We start from the raw sequence: 24,291 nt of genomic DNA on the forward strand, positions 1-24,291 counted from the left end.
GGTCAACAGTAGGGTTGCTTGGTCTACAGTAGGGCTGCTAGGTCAACAACAGGGCTGTTATGCCAACACTAGTGCTGCTATGTCAACACTAGGGCGGCTATGTCAACACTGGGGCTACTAGGTCACCAGTAGGGTTGCTTGGTCCACAGTAGAGCTGCTAGGTCAACAACAGGGCTGTGAGGTCAACAGTAGGGCAGTTAGGTTAACAGTAGGGCTGCTGGATCAACCGTAGGGTTATTTATTCAACAGCTAGGCTGCTAAGTCAACAGTAGGGCAGTTAGGTCAACGGTATGGCTGCTAGGCCAACACTAGGGCTCCTAGGTCAAGAACAGGGATGTGAGGTCAGCAGTTATGTCAACAGCAGGGCTGGTAGGTCAACACTAGGGCTCCTAGGTCAAGAACAGGGATGTGAGGTCAGCAGTTATGTCAACAGCAGGGCTGGTAGGTCAACACTGGGGCTGGTAGGTCATGCCTACAATAACATAAACCACCACATCCGATACCTCTCAAGGCCTACCTAACAACGACACATTCGATCAAAATTCAAAACGGCGATTCCGTTGTGTGTGTTGGGAGGGGTGTTAAACAACGATTCGGGGAATTCGAGACGAAACCTAGGTGCGGTTCCACTATGCGCAACATATACCCGTGACACGATACACGCAAGTTTAAGTAAACATTGTAAGCGCCCACGTCGATTACCAGTAGAACACGGTGGGTCACATGTTCTCCACACCCGCCGTTTTTTGGCCAAAGCGCGAGGACCGACGACGCATTGCTCGCTGCTGCTGACACTACTTCCACTCCACCTACTGACTTCACCTACACTTTTATAAGTGTATCGCCTATACACCTATCACTCTACTCGCATCGCGAAATGCACATTCGCTCTTGCGTAGTTTTTCAAAGTAATAAATGTGTGTTTTCAGACGAAAAACTCCCTTTCCAGTGTGATTCACATTATGAAATTTCAAGGTGCAAATATTCTTTCTGAAAGACACTATTTTTGAAATGCGTCGTGTTACCATACATTATTTGTGTCCGAGTCTTGAGTGTTTCCTACTATGCTGCTTTGCTGTGGAATAATTTAGAATATGTAAGGCGTGACAAACGGCACGATGTAAAGAAGGACCATGTGATTCAATACAAAATCGATATATACAGTATAAGACTCTCTGATTAAATCACCAGCCCACCATGTCAATGTACATAAAACATTCCCCTGCTGTTTCCGCTAACAGTAGCAGTGCTTCGACCACCTACACTTCCACTCTATCACCACCTCCATCCTGTTAAAACTTTAATACTCACTGGTTTCCATTCATTCGCTTGCACACGGCAAATAATACTGTAGTATGGGTCTCCTGGAACAGTCAGGCCATTTCCTTCTAAAGTCTAACGCAAGCCCTTGGTATGGAGGCCTGATACCCACCACAATATCAATTATCAAACACAGTTTTGTACAAATTTCCTCAAAGTGGACCTCTTCACTCTGACCTTCAGAAAGTATTCAGAGGTTTCCGAGTGGACAACTATTGGGGGAGGACAACTATGCCTAGCAAAAACTAATTGGTTCTTCCAGTCAAATGACTGAAATTTCCACACTCAATTAGCATTGTTCGCTTGATTGTTCGCTTGGACGCATTGTATTTTTTTCTCAGCTCGCAGCTCGCATAGAGGCATGTCCAAGAACTGATCGATCAAACGTCGCGTGAACGCTCTCTTCAACGACGCTCCGTGTCCAAGCGAACAATCAAGAACAATGCGAATTGAGTGTGGAAATTTACACAGCCACTCCGCACACGCTGTTCAATCTTCCACACGTGGAAGAAATTATCAAACACGTGTGATATTTTCCACACGACGCAGATCGAGGTATTTTGCATACGCACACGCTGTGGAACTTGCTGCGCCATCATCCACGTGGCCACCATCACGGCTGGGAAACTTAAAGCCACGCAAAATCACGTGTTTACACAACCTAGGACACCATCACTGATGGATTGCGAGCAGAAGACTCCGTGCCCCGTTCCTGAGCCGTGTCGAATCCCATCCCAGATTAGGAGTAGGATCAATCAGTAGGGCTACTGGGCCAAACGTACAGCTGTGAGACCAACAGTAATTAAGGCTGCTAGGTCAACACTCACTCAACAGTAGGGTTGCTTGGTCCATAGTAGGGCTGCTAGGTCAACAACAGGGCTGTGAGGTCAACAACAGGGCTGCTATGCCAACACTAGGGCTGCTATGTCAACACTAGGGCTGCTAGGCCCACAGTAGGGCTGCTAGGTCAACAACAGGGCTGTGAGGTCAACAGTAGGGCAGTTAGGTCAACAGTAGGGTTGCTAGGTCAACAGTAGGGCTGCTGGATCAACCGTAGGGTTATTGATTCAACAGCTAGGCTGCTAAGTCAACAGTATGGCTGCAAGGCCAACACTAGGGCTACTAGGTCAAGAACAGGGCTGTGAGGTCAGCAGTTATGTCAATGGTATGGCTGCTATGCCTACACTAGGGCTCCTAGGTCAAGAACAGGGCTGTGAGGTCAGCAGTTATGTCAACAGCAGGGCTGATAGGTCTGGCTGCCTAGCATCACGAAATGCACATTCGCTCAAGATTGCGTAATTTTTCAAAGTAGTAAATGGGGGTTTTCAGACCAAAAACTCCCTTTCCAGTGAGATTCACATTTATGAAATTTCATGGTGCAAACATTCTTTCTGAAAGGCATTATTTTTTAAATGCGTCATGTTACCATACATTATTTGTGTCCGAGTCTTGAGGGTTTCCTACTATGATGCTTTGCTGCGGAATAATTTAGAATATGTAAGGCATGACAAACGGCACGATGTAAGGAAGGACCATGTGATTCAATACAAATGCGATATATATTATATATGCGATATTCAATGCGATATTCAATACATATGCGTATATATACAGTATAATACTATCTGATGAAATCACCAGCCCACCATGTCATTGTACATAAAACATTCCCCTGCTGTTTCCGCTAACAGCTTACTTAGCAGTGCTCCGACCACCTACACTTCCACTCTATCACCACCTCCATCCTGTTAACTTTAATACTCACTGGTTTCCATTCATTCGCTTGCACACGGCAAATAATACTGTAGTATGGGTCTACTGGAATAGTCGGGCCATTTCCTTCTAAAGTCTAACGCAAGCCCTTGGTATGGGGGCCTCATACCCACAACAATATCAATTATCAAACACGGGTTTGGTACAAATTTCCTCAAAGTGGACCTCTTCACTCTGACCTTCAGAACGTATTCAGAGGTTTTATAGAGTTATTTCCGAGTGGACAACTATGCCTAGCAAAAACTAATTGGTTCTTCCAGTCAAATGGCCTTTGTGTCACTGATGCCAACAGTATGCGAAGATCAGTCATGCCTAACAAAATCTGAATGGTCTATTATATTTCAGTAAATGGATGGGTAGATGGCTGCATGGATGGCTGACTGGATGTGTGGGTGGTTAAATGAATGGATGAATAGGAATGTGGATTGATGGATGGACAGATGGACGGATGGATAGATGGGTGGGTGGATGGATGGACAGACGGACGGATGGATAGATGGGACAGATAGATGGACTGACATATATAGGGCCATAACGCAAAGACGGCCCTTCACTAGAAACCCATACCATATGGTCCCTCACGACGTCCCCACAACACAGAGACCTCTCCACGACTCCCACAACCCCCACAGAACTCCCAACAACCCTCACAGACCTCCACACGATCTACAGACCTCCACACGAACTACAGACCTCCGCACAATCGCCACACACCTCTGCACAACCCCAACAGACCTCCCTACAACCCCAACAGACATGCCCAGAACCCTCACAGACCTCCCCACAACGTCCACAAACCCCCCTGCAATCCACAGACCTCCCCGCAACCCCCACAGACCTCACCATAAACCCCATAGATCTCCCTACAACCTCCACACAATCCACAAACCTCCCCACAATCCCCCCAGACCTCCCCACGACCCCCACAGACCTCCCCACAACCTTCACAGACCTCCCCACATCCTTCACAGAACTCCCTACAACCCCCCACAGACCTCCCCACAACCTCCACAGAACTCCCTACAACCCCCACAGACCGCCCCACAACCCCCACAGACCTCCCCACAATCCACATACCTCCCTACCATCCATAAACCTCCCCAGGACCTTGCTACGACCTCACCACGCCCTCCCTGCGACCCAACACCCCGCCCCCCGCGGCCACCCCGCGACTCACCGAACTCGACGAACTCGGAGACGCTTTTCTCGCGGCGCAGCGTCGACCCGCAGCACTCGTCGTGTAGCACGACGAGCACATCGAGCAGCGTCTCGAGGCTGAGCGCCTCGCCGTTGCTCAGCTGCGGCCCCGCGAGCCACAGATGCTCCAGCTTGCGGAGCCGCACCTCGGCCGACATCGACCCCATCGCGAACCTCACGCAGAAATCTCCCGGGCTTCTTTCGAGCACGCGCTAGCAGCGTTCTCTTACGACGGGCGGCGTTATGTGGTGGCGGGCGTTCGCCGATCGGACATCGTCCGGCGATTCCGCCCTCGCTCGCGCTAGCGTCCTCTTGTCGTCCGCGGGACGGCGTTATGTGGTGGCGGGCGCTCGCCGATCGGGCATCGTCCGGCAGTAACCCCTCGCTCGCGCTAGCGTTCTCTTGTCGTCGGCGTTACGTGGCGGAGCTATCGTTGGGTAGCGTTCTGTGATCGTGCATCGTCCGGCGGTTGCTGCGGCGAGAGCACGGTGGCTGCGGAGGATGAAAACGAGAGCGGTGAACGAGAACAACAACGTTGTTATCTTTATGATTGTTGATCATTAGACAAACAACAGCTTTATTATATTACAGCGTTGTTATATTTTTGATTGTTGATCGTTAGCGACGAAAATTAATGACAAACAGCTCTACAAATACGGACGCGAGTCGTCCACCCTCGCCGGCATATTCTGCCGAGCACAACGCCGCGGGGATGGCGTGGAAAGTAAACACAACAAAATGTGACGGCTGCGAATGACTTTGATCATTCTGATTGCATCAATACTTAAAATAATCGTGTTATCCGTCAACTCATAACCCTTATTACGACTAACGGCTCCTACTGCAATGACGTAGCTTTCTGTTCATGCATGATCTAACATCCTGCCAATGTTGATGAAATCAACAACTGATTAATGACCTTGGTACAGTCAGACATGCAGATTTAATCCTAGGTTAATCATTTGCAGTGTAATCAGGTTCATTTTCAGGCCCACCCAGCATATCATCGGAGCCAATCGTACTTTAGGCCCCAGGCCGATTTGTAATAAGGACTTAGAATTAAGTTAGGATTAGAGTGCTGATCAATGATCACGATTTACGTACAAAGGTAACCGAACCGACATGGAGTAGTACTGTAGAGCGGGGTTCCATAGACTATTCAGGCCTGCACTTCACACATCTATTACTCCACTACTAGACCAGGACCGCCTAGAGTTCCGGGGACCCGAGAACAGCAACCACCTAATTACTATTCTCATACATTTCGATCTGACTATGCCGACCATCCCAGCACACATTTTTCGAGCGACAACCACATGTCTGATTTACAATGTAAAAGATTAATTGACAAAATTCCCCCAGAGCAACCTAAAACAATCAACTGTAGAAAGAGAACAGAACTTAACTCACAGTCTCAATACCATCCAACAATACAGTCACAACCGACAACTCAAAATTCCAGGACGCATCAACGATTGTGACATCTCCAATCTCCATGCAACAACATGGGTCGCACATTGTTCACAACCAAGACTATGACCAGTACGGCCACAGTATACCCTACATCCCGCAGTGCTAGGGGTTCAGAATAGTACTAGTTAATGTTTTAGGTAATGCTGATTTTCGGCGATACTGAACTCCTATGGCACAAGCGTAGTACGCAGAGATCGCCCTCCATTTTTACCAAATTACCTATAGGGGGATTAGGCCTTGAGCAGCATTACACATCACACCCATGGTCCTGTTATGTTATGTTATGTTCTCGTACTTGTCCGTGTCCAATGCACTGGATATAGTGACAAGGTAGTAAGTGCCTTCAGGGATAACCCAATATACAAACAACAGGTGCATAATAATGAGTGTGATGCTAATAGGTGTCTTTCTTAAAGTGGGTTTGCGTGCATGTGAGAGTGAAGCCTCGACTTGAAAGTGTCAACATCAGTTGTTTCTACAACACCCATAGGTAGGTTGTTCCAGATTGGAATCATCCAGGGGAAAAAGAGAACTTAAATACGTTGTTGTTGCAGTACAAGTGCCGAAATTTGTGTTTTTTTCCGATCTGGTACCTGACACCCCAGGTGTCAGATATCTATTCGCCAGTAGTGCTATGAGGTGGTTTACAACCTTATAAGTTATACATCACGACACTCGAGTTGAAGCGTCTACGATACATAAGTTGCTGCCACCCAAGTTGCTCCTTAAAAGCTGACGTGCCATAGGTGTTGGTAACAAATCTTGCAGATCTGTTTTGTATCATTTCTAGCTTGTGTTTATATTTCACTTGGTCTGGGTCCCACACTGAGTGATGAGCAGTAATCCAGGCTTGGTAGTTCATAAGTTTTGTAAACTGTCCTAACCCTCTACGGCTCTACCCGAATGAGGCAACCCTAAGCTACCTCATCTCACCTCGATCATGCAGGTATGAGATTCTGTACATACACGATAGGGGTATGAGGGTAGTTCAGGCCCTAAGTACTTGATCTGTGGAACCATCTAGTACTGGTAAATTTTAGATTTCGTCTATGCACATGACGTCATAGGGTACTACAGTGCATTTGCAGATATCACGATTTGACATGGGACTCTCTCGGCATTTTCTTACAACTTCAGTAAAGGATAAATATGCAGTTAAACGGCAGTGTTCATGCCTCTGTATAACTTCACAACGCAGTATTACTGATAACATGCAATGACGCATTATATAGTCCGTCTGTTCACAGGGAGTCTATGTATAATGCAGCGACTAGCGTTTCCTGACACTGACACAGAGGAAAGGAACGGACAGTCACTGACACTGAATCAGTGCTTGATACACAACCCCAACGCTAGACCACGTAAAGGATTATGCCTATTTACACTATTATAATCGATACATACGTGCACATGTGATATCCACGTTGCTACATAACGTTCGTCACCGTTCACACTCCTAATAACACACGAGAAAAGATCTTTCACGAAATGCAGGTAAATTTTACTGAGGAAGATGGCGCTCGCGCTGCATCACGGGATGGGTTGTTGGTGTGAGGGTCAGCTTACTCGCGCCATCTGTAGTCAACAATTTCTGAAATTCACAAGTATCTCAGTGTAGGATATCTGTACAACTGTGGTTGGCTATCGTACTCAGAAACCGGCGTACTACCGTACTAATGTACATGTACATTACCGTAGTAATGTAAATGAGAATTTGGCTGCTCGCGTTTCTAGTCGCCGCCGCTAGTCAAGATTTTTTCGGCCGAACTTACGCGTTCAAAATAGGCAGGGGTATGCTCGGAAGATGTGCATGCTAAAAGCCTAGCTAAACGTTCCACTTCGGCCGCAGCATCCCGCCACAACTCTTTCCCTATGCTAATGTACATGGGAATGGCGCTCGCGTCGCTGTTTGCGGTTGCCAGCCAAGATTATTTTCTTCGGCCGAACTTACGCACTCAAAATAAGCAGGAGTAAGCTCGGGAGAGATATTTATGGTTATATCCGATATAACAAACACTTTAAGTCATGAAATGATATTACGAATTTAACGCAGAAAGTGCACAATGACGACTAAATTTATATGAAAATGTCTATTCCAATTTAAAATGTCTACTTTTCCTGGATTGACCTATAACGTAACATGTGGCAAAATGCATGTTCGCGCGTCCCAAGTTTATTAAAAAAATTAAAAATCTAAACTCGAACATAATTGAGTTTTAACTGTGATACGACAGGGCCGGTTCCAGGGCTGAGGCTAGACAGTATTTTTCCAGATTTAAAGGGCACTTCGCCCAAAAAGGGCACACCACCCCACAGTGAGCGCAAAATTTCGAAGGGCACTTTGAAATCTAGACCGTATTTCCCAATACGGCAAATACGGTCTGAATCCGCCCCTGTACGACGTCCCTATGTTATTTTCCCGAGTTTGTACGAAAACTGTAGCATATAGGATAAGACGAACGTTCGCATATGCCTATTACATACAAAAAGAAATAATATATATATATATATAATAGTGGAGACGATTATCCCACCTTCGGTTATCCGGTGTTCCGTTTTATCCGATATAGTCAATCCGCGTGCTATATATGTGTACTGTACGTAGAGTGTTGAACTGCCAGGTATTAGCCACTTATCCTATAGTACTACTACTTATTGCTATTCAGCTCAATATGACGTTATGCTTTGTCTCTGAGCGCATCATGTACCGTCATCGATATACGACGTAGGTTCGTTTGCGTAGCTGCGCTAGCGTAGTGATTTTTTTATACTGTACGTATATACTGCAATTATTTTAATTATTTATATAAAAATATCAATAACCAATTTTTAACCAATAACTAGCACGATAGTTCGTACTGCATTATTTTAAATAATAATTGTAGAATGGTTATAAACCAGATTTCATACTTTTACTACACTCCCATTTAATCTGTGCATTGTCTCCAATTTAATCACCTTATCTATTTATCGCATTATCCGATATTTTGTATGTGTATGCGCGCGCGCGCGTGTATGTATGCATGCATGCATGCATGCATGCATGCATGTATGTATGTATGTATGTATGTATGTATGTATGTATGTATGTATGTATGTATGTATGTATGTATGTATGTATGTATGTATGTATGTATGTATTTATGTATGTATGTATGTATGTATGTATGTATGTATGTATGTATGTATGTATGATTGTATGTGTGTGTGTGTGTGTATGTGTTTTTCGCCCCCATGGGTAAACTCTCCAGGTAACACCTTCCCTCACCCCGTGGTACACCCCCCAGTGGGCTACCCCATATCCCTACCCCACCACCCACCCCAGCGGGCGCACACTCCCCCTCCTTCATGACCACACTCGCCTCCCCCGGTAACACTCTCCCTCTGCTGTGCACCCTCTCTCCACTCCCATCGCACTGCCATCATGCTCAGCGCACCTAAAACACTGTCGCGGCGGAAATTCCAGTGCTGGCCCGTTCGAATTTGTTCTACGAAAATAACAAATTTTGCAAGCAAATGCGAGTTGATAAGTTCTGTGTGGACGAGAGTTAGCTAGCGAAGCAGCTCGGCAAGCTAATTTCGCTTGAACGTTCCATTCCGGGGGAAGGAGTCCTTTTCAGCAGGGACAACACTAGTTCACCGCGGAAGAGGATGCGGTGAAGCAGAATACCACATCGGCTCAGATGGCAGATCTAGCAACGCGCAGAGATAGGATCACTCATCGAAACGACTAAGGCGAAAAACAAAGAAGGTGTGGTGTACGTTTTCCTGACCGACCCTATTATTCCCAGGCGACCCTGAAACATTTAGTGTCATCTTCTTTAAAGTCAAAAAATAAATAAAAAGTAAAAAATACAAATAAAAAATAATATGATGGACAGTTCGCTGCTTCAAAACGCCAACGCAACATCCTGCGGACATGGTTCGGAAATAACAATATTTCAAGACAAATACATGTTTCCTACTTCTACTACACTCGATGTTCTTGTCGGCATGTAACGGTAACCACCACGTTTGTTTTGGCCTAACCGTTAAAGCTAGAGAGGGTGTGAACGTTGACAGAGGGTACGGTCCAGCCCCTGGTAGCTTTTGCTGATAGGATCACAACACCGCGGCACACAAACACAACACGTGCACGGGCCGATTTTAGTGAACCAGCAGTGACCAACCCAGAAATGTGCAGCAGCACAGTGCCTGATCAAGTGCAGAGACGTCCTGGAAACACTTAATTAGGCTCGAAGCACATAACGCGCTTGGGGAGAAGCATCCAACTAAGGGAGAAAGAGGAAAGCAGCATGTGGAGAATGAGAGGCTTCTGGAATGTATGCGGTGCGATGCTGCGCACTTGATACGGACTAAGAGCAGTGCTGATGAGTACGCTCAGGCCTTAAGGTTGACAGAGGCGCAGCATGCCACAATGCACATGACGCGCACAGATCAGAACTGTAGATGTAAAGGTGGGTGAATGAAGCTGTAGATGTATGAGGGGTGAATGAAGCTGTAGATGTATGAGGGGTGAATGAAGCTGTAGATGTATGAGGGGTGAATGAAGCTGTAGAGATGTATGAGGGGTGAATGAAGCTGTAGATGTATGAGGGGTGATGAAGCTGTGAGATGTACTGAGGGGGAAGAAGCTGCGTAGATTATTGATGGGGTGCATGAAGCTTGTAGATGTATGAGGGTGAATACGCTGGTAGATGTATGAGGTGAATGAAGCTGTAGATGTATGAAAGGGAGAAGCTGTAGATGTATCGAGGGGTGAATAAGCGTAGATGTATGAGGGGTGAATGAAGCTGAGCGGTATGAGGGTGATGACGCTGTAGAGTATGGAGGGGTGAATGAAGCTGTAGATGTATGAGGGGTGAATGAAGCTGTAGATGTATGAGGGGTGAATGAAGCTGTAGATGTATGAAGATGGGGAAGCTGCGCAGAGACGATGAAGCTGTCGGTAACCGATGTTTCGTAAACAACCGGCCCTCTGCTCTTGCGTGGCAACAATCTCGGAAAAACCCGCAGCTTCGAACGCGCCAGCAGGATACACGTAACAACCCATAGCAGACGGATCCGTCACAGCTTTGCTACATCTTACTATATATTTGCAGAATGTGTATGTAATGTTAAGTCGAAAGGCTCCGTCCGTGTTGATCCAATACGCAAATTCACAGAAGAGATCGTATGAATCCACGTGGAGGTACTTAAAACTATATTCGGTTGATCACGTAATAAAAGCTTAAAAAGGTATAACAACAAAAAGTAAAGATTGCCTGAAAATAGGGGGCGCTATATCTTTGCTGCTCATATATGTCGCATGCTTTTGCATTATGTTTCATCCAATGCACAGAGATTTTGTAAGCGCCAATAAGACGTAGACAAAAGCTGTAATAATGAAGTTAAATGTCAGTAAGCTATTTGCATAGTTTTCGATATGAGAGTACAAGTTGAATTGATCCGAGCAATATCGATCGGGGGCCGGTCGTCCATCCGTATTTAGATTTCGCGGCTATGACTGTACTGTGTCTTGACATCTCAAACAAAAAAAAAACATGTGCACAACTAAACTTCCGATACAACAACATTACACATAACCACCTGACTGATAACAGAACACAATGCACACAGTCCACTAAGCCGCGCGTTAGGCGGGGGTTCCAGCTAGTTTTACATAACTCGCGCAGACGCGTCTGCCCGCGTGTATAACCTGACAAGCGGCGCGACAGCACCGCCCATTGTGGTGTACGCTGAATATTTAAGGAATTGGATTCGCTATGGATTAGCCCATTGTAGATCGTGGATAAGCAATGTAGCAACTGACTTTAAGTCGTGGTACATGAGGATCTGCATCGGTTTACCTAAGAGACTATAGTATAACGCTGTGACTCAAACTTAATGATGAACAATCAGATTCATCACCACTCTGTACTGACAAAGACAGTGCAGGTTAGTGATATCAGAACCTCCTTAGCGCACACTTAAGCATATATGTCTGCGGTTCCTTACGCCACATAGATGTAGACGATCCTACATGTCTGAGTGCTAATCGATGTATCTGAACACCCTCAACTCCCGTACAAACATTATGCAGAGCAGTCAGACACCAAGAGCTAACACGTCACACACACGCACGCACGCACGCTCTGCATGTACGCACCAACTCACGAGGCAGGTAGTCACGACACGCATGCACGCACACGCGCGCACGACCACCACACACCCACACACACACACACACACAGTCACAGCACACACACACACTACGCACGCACGCACCTGCCACGCACCGCACGCACGGCACGCACCCGCACGCACCACGCAACGCACCACGCAGCGCACGCACGCACGGCACAGCACGCACGCACTGCAAAGCACGCACGACACACACGCACACACACACACACGCACACCCCACACCCACACAGCTAGAACAAAACACAACTGGAGTTTCTTGCCTACATAAATATTTTAAACACCCTCGCACGAGATTCCGGGCGAATGCTTTAGCGGGAGCTTAGGGCAGCGAGGAATAAGTCCCGCTGCGCCCACGATGACCTGAACCAGTATTGCGCCACTGCAAGCTATCACAGAGTCAGTAGGAGATCCCTTAGCCGCCCCGTACCCGTGCATGCGGCAGTACGTGTAAGCGTTCACGTACCTGCATTCGTAGTAGGTATGTCTTAACCCCCACTTGAGCCGCAACGCACCCAGCACGCAACGCGTAGCGCACGCACACACAACGCAGCTCACATGCACGTCACACTAACATTCACCCGACGTGTACTTGCCCGACAATGCACATGCCACCGCACACAGGCACGCACGTGTCCGCACAGCACGCACAGCACGCACGCCGCACGCACGACGCCAGCCGCGACGCACGCACGGACGCACGCACGCACAGACGCACGCGCATAACTCCGCACAGCAGGCACGCGCACGACCACGCTCCAATTTGCGCTGTACATCCACTTGCGCTTGTAGCCACCCTGCCACCTATGTCATAATTAGTGAGTAGGAGGACAGCCTGCAGCCAAGACGGGCACCGAAACATGTAGAACTCGTGCATCGGGAATCGAATGCCTCCCTGTATACACGAGGCTGGGGCCAGGAGTGCGGCGGCTAGCGTGACACCATCGTCCGACGCTGTACGGGAGGGAACGTGCTACACAAACAACCGCAGAGGCCCGCAGTAGGTGTGTGGAGCGGCAGCAACAGACAAAACGTTGTTTGTGTGGTGTGCGTGCGGGCGGGAGTCCGCGACGAGGATCCAGCAAGTCGTCGACTTGCGTCGTAATTATGATACCACCGGCTCTCCCGTTCTGCCCCCTCGTCTCACCGGCCTGACAGTCGCACTTTCAACTGCTGCTAGAAGCAAGCAGTCGCGACTCGGACTGTGTCGTAATCATGAATCACACCGAGCCTCTCCCTCCGCCCTTCTCCCCCCTCTCCGTCGCCGTGCAGCTTTCACACTGTGCTGGACATGCGAGTTGGTAGAGCGTACCGCATTTCTCTGGCGCCCGCTTATACGCGGGGCGAGCGAAAGTGTGGCGAAGGTCAGCTGCCTTAGGCTGCACGCGTGCAGCTTCCCGAATTGGTCGTTGAACGGCTAGATCTGTCTTCACATCGTTCTAATCGAGCGAGCGAAGGCCTGCCATGCCTCGCGCGCCCGGCCGCTGTCCCGTAGCTAGCCGCGTCCCCTTCTGTCACCAGCGGCTCTCACATGTAGGCGGCTGGTGCATTGCCCTCCTTACTGCGTAATGTGTCAGATGAAGCGCCGTGCGGGAGATCATCGCCGCTAGCCTCACATGCGGGACCGCTACGCCTATACACACACACACAACAATGGCGGGCGGTGGTTGCTCGCGACCCGTGTTTCCTAGTTGGGACCTACCGGACCACCCCCCAATCGTGGCCGTGCCGTGTTGTTTCTCAGCGATCGCTCTCACTCTCCTCTCTGCCTCGCGCGCGCGCTGCGCTCCGGCGGCTTCTTGCTTCTCTTCTTTTTCCCACTCTCTCTCTCTCATCTCTCGCGTCGCCGTTTCTCTGTGTGTGTGTGTCTAGCGCGCGCTATCTTTCTCATCCGCTCAATCTCGTCGCTCTCTGTCTATATTCTCGCTCTTCGTCTACTATCTCTCATGCCTCTCCGCTCTCTCTTCGCTTCTCTCCTCTCTCTTCTAACTCTCTGCGCTCTCCATATCGTTCTACTCCCTCACGCGCGCTCATCGCTCTCTCTCTCTCCCTTTTATCTCTCTTGCATTCTCGTTCTACTCTCTCTCTCTCTGCATGCCCCATCTCTCTCCCGTCTCCCCTTGTCCTGCGGAGGCAGCAAGCTTGGCAGACTGACTGACTACTGATTGCTCACGGCAAGTCGCTGTGCAGTGCCGTGCCTTCCGTCTGCGCTCGTATATGAACCTACGGTTCTTGCCACACGAAACACAGAATCGTGAACACAAACGTGACCTACTGTATCCACACTGCCGGTGGAAGGACCGCGCGTCCCGCCACCCGTGCGGGGTGACGCTAGATATTTCTGCCAAGCAAGAGCGCAAAAACGTATATATTAACAATTATCTCTCTCTATCTCTCTGGGGGCTTCTCTCCGCTTCTCTCTCTCTCTCTCTCTCTCCTCTTCTATCGCTGCTCCATCTTTCTAGTGCCAAATTCCAACCAAACATCCACGTTAGCTGCTGCCTGCGGAACACGTGACGATTTCAACGGCCTTCACTTACCTACTAGAGAGGTAAACGGGCCGCGTATTAGACCATCACGGCTGGGAACCTTAAACCACGCAAAATCACGTGTTTACACCCCTAGGACACCATCACTGATGATTTGCGAGGCAGGAAGACTCCGTGCCCCGTTCTGAGCCGTGTCGAATCCCATCCCCAGATAGAAGTAGAATCAATGCAGTAGGGCTACGGGCCAAACGTACAGCTGTGACCTGAGACCAACAGTACTTAGGGCGCGTAAGTTTTAATATATGGCCGTCAGGTCAATAGTATGGCTGTCTAGGGCCAACAATAGGGCTGCTAGTCAACAACAGGCGTGTGAGGTCTACGAAGGCTGGTAAGTCCAACCTAGTGCTGCTATGCCAACACTAGTGCTGCTATGCCACCACTAGGCTGCTATTCCACCACAGGATGCTAGGCCCACAGTATGGGTTGTGGTCACAGTACGGGATGCTAGGTCAACGAAGAGGGCTGCTAGCAACTACAAGGCTGTGAGGTCAACCACAGGGCTTGCTATGCCAGAACTGGACTGCTATGCAAACACTAGGGCTGCTATTGCAACACTGGGGCTGCTAGGTCAAACAGTAGGGTTGCTTGGTTCCTACAGGTAACTCTTAGGTCAGATCCAGACCAGGCTGTTATGCCACACTAGTGCATGCATGTCAACACTGAGGCGGCTATGTGCCATCCGACTGGGCTACTGTCCCAGTTAGGGTTGCTGTTGGTCCACAGTAAGCTGCTAAGGTCACCAAGGCTGTGAGGTCAACAGTAGGCAGTTAGGTCAACATAGGGCTGCTGGATAAACCGTAGGGTTATTATTCAAAGTCTAGGCCTGCTAAGTCACGAGGCGATCAGGTCAACGCGTATGCTCAGGGCCATACACTAGGCGCTCGCTAGGGTCAAGCACAGGGATTGTGAGGTCAGCAGTTATGTGACAGCGAGGCGCTGGTAGCTTCAACACTAGGACTCCTATGTCAAGAACAGGCGATGTGCAGGTCAGCAGTTATGTGGAACGAGCAGCGGGCTGGTAGGTCAAGCCTGGGGCTGGAGGGTCATGCCTACAATACATAAACCACCGACATCCGATACCTCTTCTAAAGCCTACCTAACAATCGCAATTCGATCAAAATTAAAACGGGCGCGATTTCCGTTTGTGTGTGTTGGAGGGTGTGTAAACAACGATTCGGGAATTCGAGACCGAAATCTAGGTCGAGTTCCATGCCGCACATATACCGCGTGACACATACACGCAAGCTTAAGAACATTGTAAGCCGCCACGAGTCGATTACAGTAGAACCCGGTGGTCAATGTTCCACCACACCGGCCGTTTTTGTGCCCAGCGCGAGGACCGACGACGGCATCTCGGTGCTGGCTTGACTACCCACTTCCATCACTACTTGACTTCTCACCTACAGCGTTTTATAATGTACGCCTAACACCTATTCACTGTTGAACTCGCATCGCGAAATGCACTGTTCGCTCTTGCGTAGTTTTTAAAGTATATAATGTGGTTTGTCAAGACCAAAATACTCCTTTCCAGTGTGAGTCACATTATGAATTTCAAGGTGGCAAATATTCTTTCTGAAAGACATTATTTCTGAAATGCGGTCGTTGTTTACCGATACATTATTTGTGTCTCGAGTCTGAGTGTTTCCACTATGGCTGCTTTGCTGTGGAATAATTTAGAATATGTAAGGCCGTGACAAACAGGTCACGATGGTAAAAAGGACCATGTGATTCAATAAAACTCGATATAGTACACGTAAAAGACTCTCGTGATTAAATCACCAGCCCCACCATGTCAACTGTACATAAAACATTCCCGGCTGCTGTTTCGCTAACAGTAGCAGTGGCTTCGACCACCTACACTTCTCACTCTATCAACACACCCTTCGCTCCTGTGAACTTTAATACTCCACGGTTCCATCCTTCTCTTGGCACACGGCAGAATCATACTGTAGTATGGGTCTCCCCTGGAATGTAGGCCATTTCCTCTAAAGTCTAACGCAAGCACTGGTATGGGGGCTGATACGCACCACAATATCCATTATCAACCGTCTGTAACATTCCTCAAAGGACCTCTTCACTCTGACCTCAGAAAGTATTCAGAGGTTTCGAGTTCTTTCCGAGTGACTAACTATTGGGAGGACAACTATGCTAGGCAAAAACTAATTGGTTCTCCATCAAGACGAAATTTCTACACTCAATTAGCATGGTCGTTGATTGTTCGCGTTTGGACGCATTATATTTTTTCTCAGCTTCGCAGCTCGATTAGTCAGTGTGCAGCTTCGCATAGAGGGCATGTCCAAGAACTGATCGAACAAACGTCGCTGAACGCTCCTCGTTCAACGACGCTCCGTCCAAAGCGAACAATCAGAAAAGCGAATTGAGTGAGGACATTTACAAGCCATGCCGCACGACGCTGTCAATCTTCCACACGTGGAAGAAAATATAAACCGTGCATATTTCCATCCACCGACGCAAGATCGAGGGATGCAATACGCCACACGCTGTGGCACGTGCTGCGCCATCATCCACGGGCCAGCGATCACGGGCTGGGAACTTAAGGCACGCAAATCTACGGTTTACACAACCTAGGACACCATCACTTGATGGATTGCGAGCCAGAAGACTCCGTGCCGTTCCTGAGCGTGCGAATCCCTCCCAGATTAGGAGTAGGATCAATCTAGTAGGGCTACGGGCAAACGACAGCTGGGAACGCTAACAGTAACTTAGGGCTGCTAGGTAACATCACTCACAGTAGGGTTGCTTGGTCCACACAAGGGCTGTGACGTCACAGCTAGGGCTGCTATGTCAACATAGGGCGCGCTAGCCACAGTAGGGCTGCTAGTCACACCGGGTTGTTCTTGTTTTTTTTTTTTGTTTTTTTTTTTTTTTTTTTTTTTTCTTTTTTTTTTTTTGTTGTGAGGTCAACAGTATGGCAGTTGTCAACAGTAGGGTGGCGAGGTCAACAGTAGGGCTGCTCGGATGCAACCGTAGGGTTATGTGATTCAACCGCTGGCTGCTAATCAACATAGGGCAGTTAGCGTCAACAGTATGCTTCAAGGCCAACACTAGGGGCTACTAGGTCAAGAAAGGGCTGTGAGGTCCGCAGTTATTGTCAACGGCAGGGCTGGTAGGTCTGGGCTGCCTAGCATCACGAAATGCAGCATTCCGCTCAGATTGCGTAAATTTTTTCAAAAGTAGTAATGGCGGTGTCAGACCACAACTCCCTTTTCCAGTGTGATTCACATTTATGAAATTTCATGGTACAAACATTCTTTCTGAAAGGCATTATTTTTTTAAATGCGTCATGCTTAGCCATACATTATTTGTGTCCGAGTCTTGGTGTTTCCTACTATGATGCTTGTCTGCGGATAGATTTAGAATATGGTAGGCGACAAACGGCACGGAGGTAAGAAGGACGCATGTGATTCAATACAAATGCGATATAATACAGAATACGAGCTCTCGGGGGGGCTGATGAATGACCAGCCACCATGTCAATGTAGACATAAACTTCCCCTGCTGTTTCCCGCTAACAGCTACTGAGGCAGTGGCTCCCGACACCTACACTCCACTCTACTCACTCACCTCCCATCTGGTTAACTTTAAGGTTAAACTCCTGGTTTCCATTCATTCGCTTTGCACACTGCATAATAATACTGTAGTAGGGTCTACTAGAAAGTCAGGCCATTTACTTCTAGAGTCTAACGCAAGTGCCCGTGTATGGGGCCTGCTCCCGCCCAGCAATATCAATTAAAACAACAGTTTTGTACAAATTCCTCAAAGTGGACCTCTTCAGCTGACGCTTCAGAACGTATCAGAGGTTTTATAGAGTATTTCCGAAGCTGGACAACTATGCCCAGCAAAATACTATATTGGTCTGCCAGGCAAATGGCCTTGTTGTCACTGATGCAACAGTATGGCGCAGATCAGCTCATGCCTAACAAATCTGAATGGTCTATATATTCAGTAAATGGATGGGTAGATGGCGCATGGATGGCTGACTGATGTGTGGTGGTAAATGAATGGATGAATCGGAATGTGGATGATGGATGGCGGAATGGAGCGGATGCATAGATGGGTGGATGGATGGACAGACGACGGATGGATAGATGGGACAGCTAGATGGAGCTGACATATATATGGGCCATAACCGCATAAGCCGGCCTCTCCTTAGAAACCATCACCACTATGGTCGCCTTCACGACGTCCGCCGACAACACAGCGACCTTCTCCATCGACTCCCCACAACCCCACAGCACCCTCAACACCCTCACCAGACGCTGCCACACGAGCTACAGAACGAACCTCCAGCACGTCTCAGACCTCCACACGCACTACAGACCTTCCGCACAATCGCCACACACCTCTGCACAACCCCATCCGACCTCCGCTAACACCCCAAGGAGACATGCCCAGAAACCTCACAGACGGCTCCCGCCTAACTCCACAGCCCCCCTGCATCCACGATCTCCCCGCAACCCCCCAGCCGCTCAACAAAACCCCATAGATCTTCGCTGACAACCTCACACAATCCCCAACCTCCCACAATCCCCCCAGACCTCTCCCCACGACCCCACAGACTCCCACAACCTTCACCGAACTTCCCTACAACCGCCCACAGACGCTGCCCACAACCTCCCAGACCTCTCCACAATCCACATACCGTCCCCTACCATCGCATAAAACCTCCCAGGACCTTGCTACGTTACGACCTCACCAACCCCCTCCCTGCGATCCAACACCAGACGCCGCGCCCCCCGCGGCCACGCGGGGCCCCCGCGACCACCGGAACTCGACGAAACTCGGAGACAGCTTTCTCGGGCGGCGCGAGCGCGACGACCGCAGCACTTGGTCGTCGTGCAGCACGACGACAGCCTCGAGGCCAGGCGTCTCCGAGGCGAGCGCGCTCGCCGTTGCGCACTGCGGCCGCCGCGAGCCAAGATGCTCCAGCTGGCGAGCGCACCTCGCCGAATCGCCCATCGGCGAACCTCAACGAGACTCCCGGGCTTCTTTCGAGCACAGCGCTAAGCAGCGCTTCTCATTACGACGGGCCGGCGTAATGTCGTGGCGGGCGTTTCGCGGCTCGGACATCGCCGGGCGTTCCTTTCCGCCCTCGAGCATGGCGTAGCGTCCTCTTGTCGTTCGCGGACGCCGTTATGTGGTGGCGGCGTCTTCCGCCGATCGGGTCATCGTCCGGGATAACCCCTCGCTCGCGGCTATGCGTTCTCTGTCGGTGCGGTCAATACGTGGCGGAGCTATCGTTCGGTAGCGTCATCCTGTGATCGTGCATCGCGCGCGGTTGCAGCCGCGAGAGGCACGGTGGCTGCGAGGATGAAACGAGAGGCGGTGAACGAGAACAGAACGTGTTATCTTATGCTTGGTTGATTATTAGACAAACAACAGCTGATTATATTGCAGGGTTGTTAACTGTTTTTTGATTGTTGATCGGTAGCGACGAAAATTAATGACAAACCGCTTAACAAATACGGGACGCGAGTCGTCCACCCGCACTCGCGGCATAGTCTGCGAGCACCCCCGGCAGCTGAGAGCCGGGGTGGCGTGAAAAGTAAACACAACATGTGACGGCGGCGAAAGCTTGATCATTTTGGACCAGGTATCTGATTGCATCAATACTTTAAAACAGATAATTCGTGTTATCCCACCTAACCTTAAAGACTCACGGCTCCTACTGCAATGCGTAGCTTCTGTTCATCTGATCTAAACATCCTGCATGTGAATGAAATCAACAACTGATTAATGACCTTGGTACAGTCAGAACATGCAGATTAATCCTAGGTTAATCATTGGGCAGTGTTAATAGGTATTTTCTAGGCCCGACCCAGCATATCATCGGATGGCAATCGTATTTTCCAGGCCCCAGGCCGATTTGTAATAAGGACTGGTAGAATTAAGTTAGGTGATTAGAGTGCTGATCAATGAATGACGCTTTACGTCAAGGTAACCGGAACCGACCATGGAGCTAGTACTGAGACGGGTTTCCATAGACTATTCAGGCCTGCCTCACACATTATTACTCCACTACTAGACCAGGACCGCCTAGAGTTCGGGGATCCCGAGAACAGCAACCACGCTCATACTATTCTCATGACTTTTCGATCTGACTATGCGACCATCCCAGCACACATTTTTCGAGCGAGCAACCAACAATGTCCTGATGTTAGCAAGGTAAAAGATTAATTGACAAATCCCCCCAGAGGTCAAGCTAACCATCACTGTAGAAAGAGACAGAACTTAACTCACAGTCTCAATACATCCAACAATAACAGCACAGACCGACAACTCAAATTCCAGGACGGCAGTCAACGATTGTGACATGTCCAATCTCCATGACAACATGGGTCGTGCACATTGTTCACAACCAAGGACCTATGACCAGTACGGCCACAGTATACCGCTACATCCCCGCAGTGCTGGGGGTTCAAGATAGTACTAGTTAATGTTTTAGGTAATTGTCTGATTTTCGCGATACTTCGGAACTGCGTATGGCAGCCAAGCGTAGTACGCCAGAGGACGCCCTCCATTTTTACCAATTACGCTATAGGTGGGGATTAGCCTGAGGTCAGCATTGACACATCACACCCATGGTCCTGTTATGTTAGGTTATGTTCTCGTACTTGTCCGTGTCCAATCAACTGGATATAGTGACAAGGTAGTGAAGTGCCTTCAGGAAACCAATATACAAACAAACAGGTGCATAAACGGATGTGATGCTAATCAGGTGTCTTTCTTAAAGTGGGTTTGCGTGCATGGTGAGAGTGAGCCTCGACTTGAAAGTGTCAACATCAGTTGTTTCTAGCAACACCCATAGGTAGGTTGTTCCAGATTGGAATCATCCAGGGCAAAAGAGACCTTAAATACGTTTGGTTGCAGGTACAAGGCCGAACTGTGTTTTTTTCCGATCTGGTACCTGACAGCGAGGCAGGTGTCAGATATCATCGCCAGTAATTGCTATGAGGTGGTTTCAACCTTATAAGTTAGACATCACGACATCTCCGAGTGAAGCGTCTATCGAAAACACAAAATAAGGTTGGCCTGCCACCCCAAGTTGCTCCGTAAAAGCTGACGTGCATAGGTGTTGGTAACAAATTGCAGATGACTGTTTTGTATATTCCGAGCTTTGTTTATATTTCGACTTGCTGGGTCACACGAGTGATGAGGCAGTAATCCAGGCTTGGTAGTCATAAGTTTTTGTAAACGTCCTAACCCTCTACGGCTCTACCGAGAATGAGGCACCCTAAGCTACTCATCTCAAGCGCTGGCGATCATCGGGGGGGCCAGGGTATGGAGATTCGTAGCATACACGAATTTTAAAGGGGGATGAGGTATTCGAGGGCCGCGAGAGTACTGATCGGTGGAACCCATCTAGTAGTAAATTTTAGGATTGTCGTCCTATCGCGACATGAACGTCATAGGGTAGTACAGTGCATTTGCAATATCAGATTTGGACATGAGGACGTCTCTCGGCATTTGCTTAGAACGAGGGGACGCAGTAAAGAATAAATATGGCGTAAACGGCCGGTCAGGCTCTGTATACTCACAACGGCAGTATTGACGATAACATGCAATGACCGCATTATAATATCCGTCGGTTACGAGGGAGTCTATGTAGGTAATGCAGGCGACTAGCGTTTCCTGGGACACGCTGCACAGAGAAAGGAAGGACAGTCTACTGACAAGACTGAGATCAGTGCTTGATAACACAACCCAACGCTAGAGCCCGTAAAGGGTTATGCCGTTATTTACACTGATTATAATCGGATACCAGTACGTGCACAGTGATATCCCAGTTGCTACATAAGCGTTCGTGGACACCGGTTCACCGAACTCGCTAATAAACCAGAAAAGAACTTTCACGATTAGGATGGCGGTGAAAGGTTTTACTGGAGGAGAATGGGCGCTCAGCGCTGCATCACGATGGTTGTTGTTGAGGGCTCAGGGCGGACGGCGCGCCATCGTAGCACCAATGTGAATTCACAAGCCGGTCGTGTAGGATATCTTACAACTGTGGTTGGCCTATCGGTACTGGTTCAGAAACCGGCGTACTACCGTACTAATGTACATGTACATACCGGTAGTAATGTAATGAGAATTGGCTGCTCGCGTTCTAAGTCGCCGCCGTGCTAGTCAAGATTTTTCGGCCGAACTTAACGCGTTCAAGATAGGCAGGGTATGCTCGAGAGATGTGCATGCTAAAAGCCTGCGTAAACGTTCCACGTCGGCGAGCATCCGCCCCACAACTCTTTCCCGCTATGCTAATGTAATGGGAAGGGCTCGCGTTCGCTTGTTTGTCGGTTGCGCAGCCGATCATTGTTCTTCGCGCCGAACTACGCACTCAAAATAAGCAGGAGTCAGCCCGGGAGCGATATTGATGTTGAACCGATATAACAAACACTTTAAGTCATGAAATTGATATTACGGAATTTAACACGGGCAGAGTCCATGACGACTAAATTTATTGAAATGTCTACTTCCAATTTAAAATGTGCTACATTTTTTTTTTTTTTCCTGGATTGGACGCATAACGTAAGCATGTGGCCAAATGCATGTTCGCGGCGTCCGCAAGTTTATTAAAAAATAAAATCTAAACTCGAACATAATTGAGTTTTAACTGGATAGCGACAGGGCCGGTCGCAGCCTGAGGCTAGACAGTATTTTTCCAAAGATTTAAAGGGCACTTCGCCCAAAGGGCACACACCCCACGAGTGAGCGCACTATTTCGAAGGGCAGCTTTGAAATCTAGAGCGTATGTCCCAATACGGCAAATACGGTCTGAATCGCGCCCCTGTACGGACGTCGCCTATGTATTTTCCGCGATTGTACGAAAACGTAGCATATAGATAAGACGAACGTTCGCGATATGCCTATACATACAAAAAGAAATCATTATATATATTAACTAATAGTGGAGACCGATTATCCGACCTTCGGTTATCCCGGTGTTCCGTTTTTCCGGATATAGTGAATCCGCGTGCTATATATGTGTGACTGTAACGTAGAGTTTGACTGCCAGGTATAGCGCCTTATCCTATAGTACTATACTCTATTGCTATTCGCTAATATGACGTTTTGCTTTGTCTCTGATGCGCATGCATGCTACCGTCATCGATATACGACGTAGCTTCTTTGTGTAGCTGCGCTAGCGTTAGTGATTTTTTTATACTGTACGTATTACTGCAATTATTTTAATTATTGTATATTCAAACATATCGAATACCAATTTTAACCATAACTAGCACGATAGTTCGCTACCGCATTATTCTTAAAATAATGTAGAATGGTTACAACCAGATTTCATACTTTACTACCACTCCATCTTTAATCTGTTGGGCATTGTTCCAATCTTAATCACCTTAATCCTATTCATATCGCATTATCCGCATATTTTTGTATGTGTTGGTCAGCCGAGCGCGCGTCGTGATGTATTGTATGTATGTTGGCATGCTGTATGTATGTAATGTATGCATGGCATGCTATGCATGCATGCATGCATGCATGCACTGTATAGTGTATGTATGTATGTATGTAGTATGGTATGTAGTATGTATGTATGTCTATGTCTGTATGAGTATGTATTTTATGTAGTGTATTTATGTATGTATGTAGTATGTATGTATGGTATGTATGATTGTATGTGGTGTGGTGTGTGTATGGTTGTGTGTGTGTGTGTGTGTGTGTGTGTGTGTGTGTTTTGGTGTTTGTGTGTGTGTGTGTGTGTGGTGTGTGTGTGTCGTGTCGTGCTGTGTGTGTTAGTGTGTGGTGTGTGGAGTGTTGTGTG

General features: G+C 48.3%; 1 protein-coding gene across 1 annotated transcript in view; it reads right to left on the minus strand.

Moving 5' to 3' along the window:
• Positions 1 to 7,293, minus strand: part of LOC106811439 (serine/threonine-protein kinase MRCK alpha-like) — an 82,112-nt gene extending 74,819 nt beyond the window's left edge. Inside the window, exons 1-2 of the mRNA XM_014815053.1 lie at positions 7,168 to 7,293; positions 4,271 to 4,782 (exon numbers count right to left, since the gene is read on the minus strand). Coding sequence (XP_014670539.1) covers positions 4,271 to 4,457 — 187 coding nt within the window. The 5' untranslated portion in view covers positions 4,458 to 4,782; positions 7,168 to 7,293. The remainder of the gene's footprint in view (positions 1 to 4,270; positions 4,783 to 7,167) is intronic.
• Positions 7,294 to 24,291: the final 16,998 nt, after the last annotated feature.

Source organism: Priapulus caudatus, unplaced genomic scaffold, assembly GCF_000485595.1.
Source record: "Priapulus caudatus unplaced genomic scaffold, Priapulus_caudatus-5.0.1 Scaffold540, whole genome shotgun sequence".
In the NCBI taxonomy this organism is placed as follows: domain Eukaryota; kingdom Metazoa; phylum Priapulida; class Priapulimorpha; order Priapulimorphida; family Priapulidae; genus Priapulus; species Priapulus caudatus.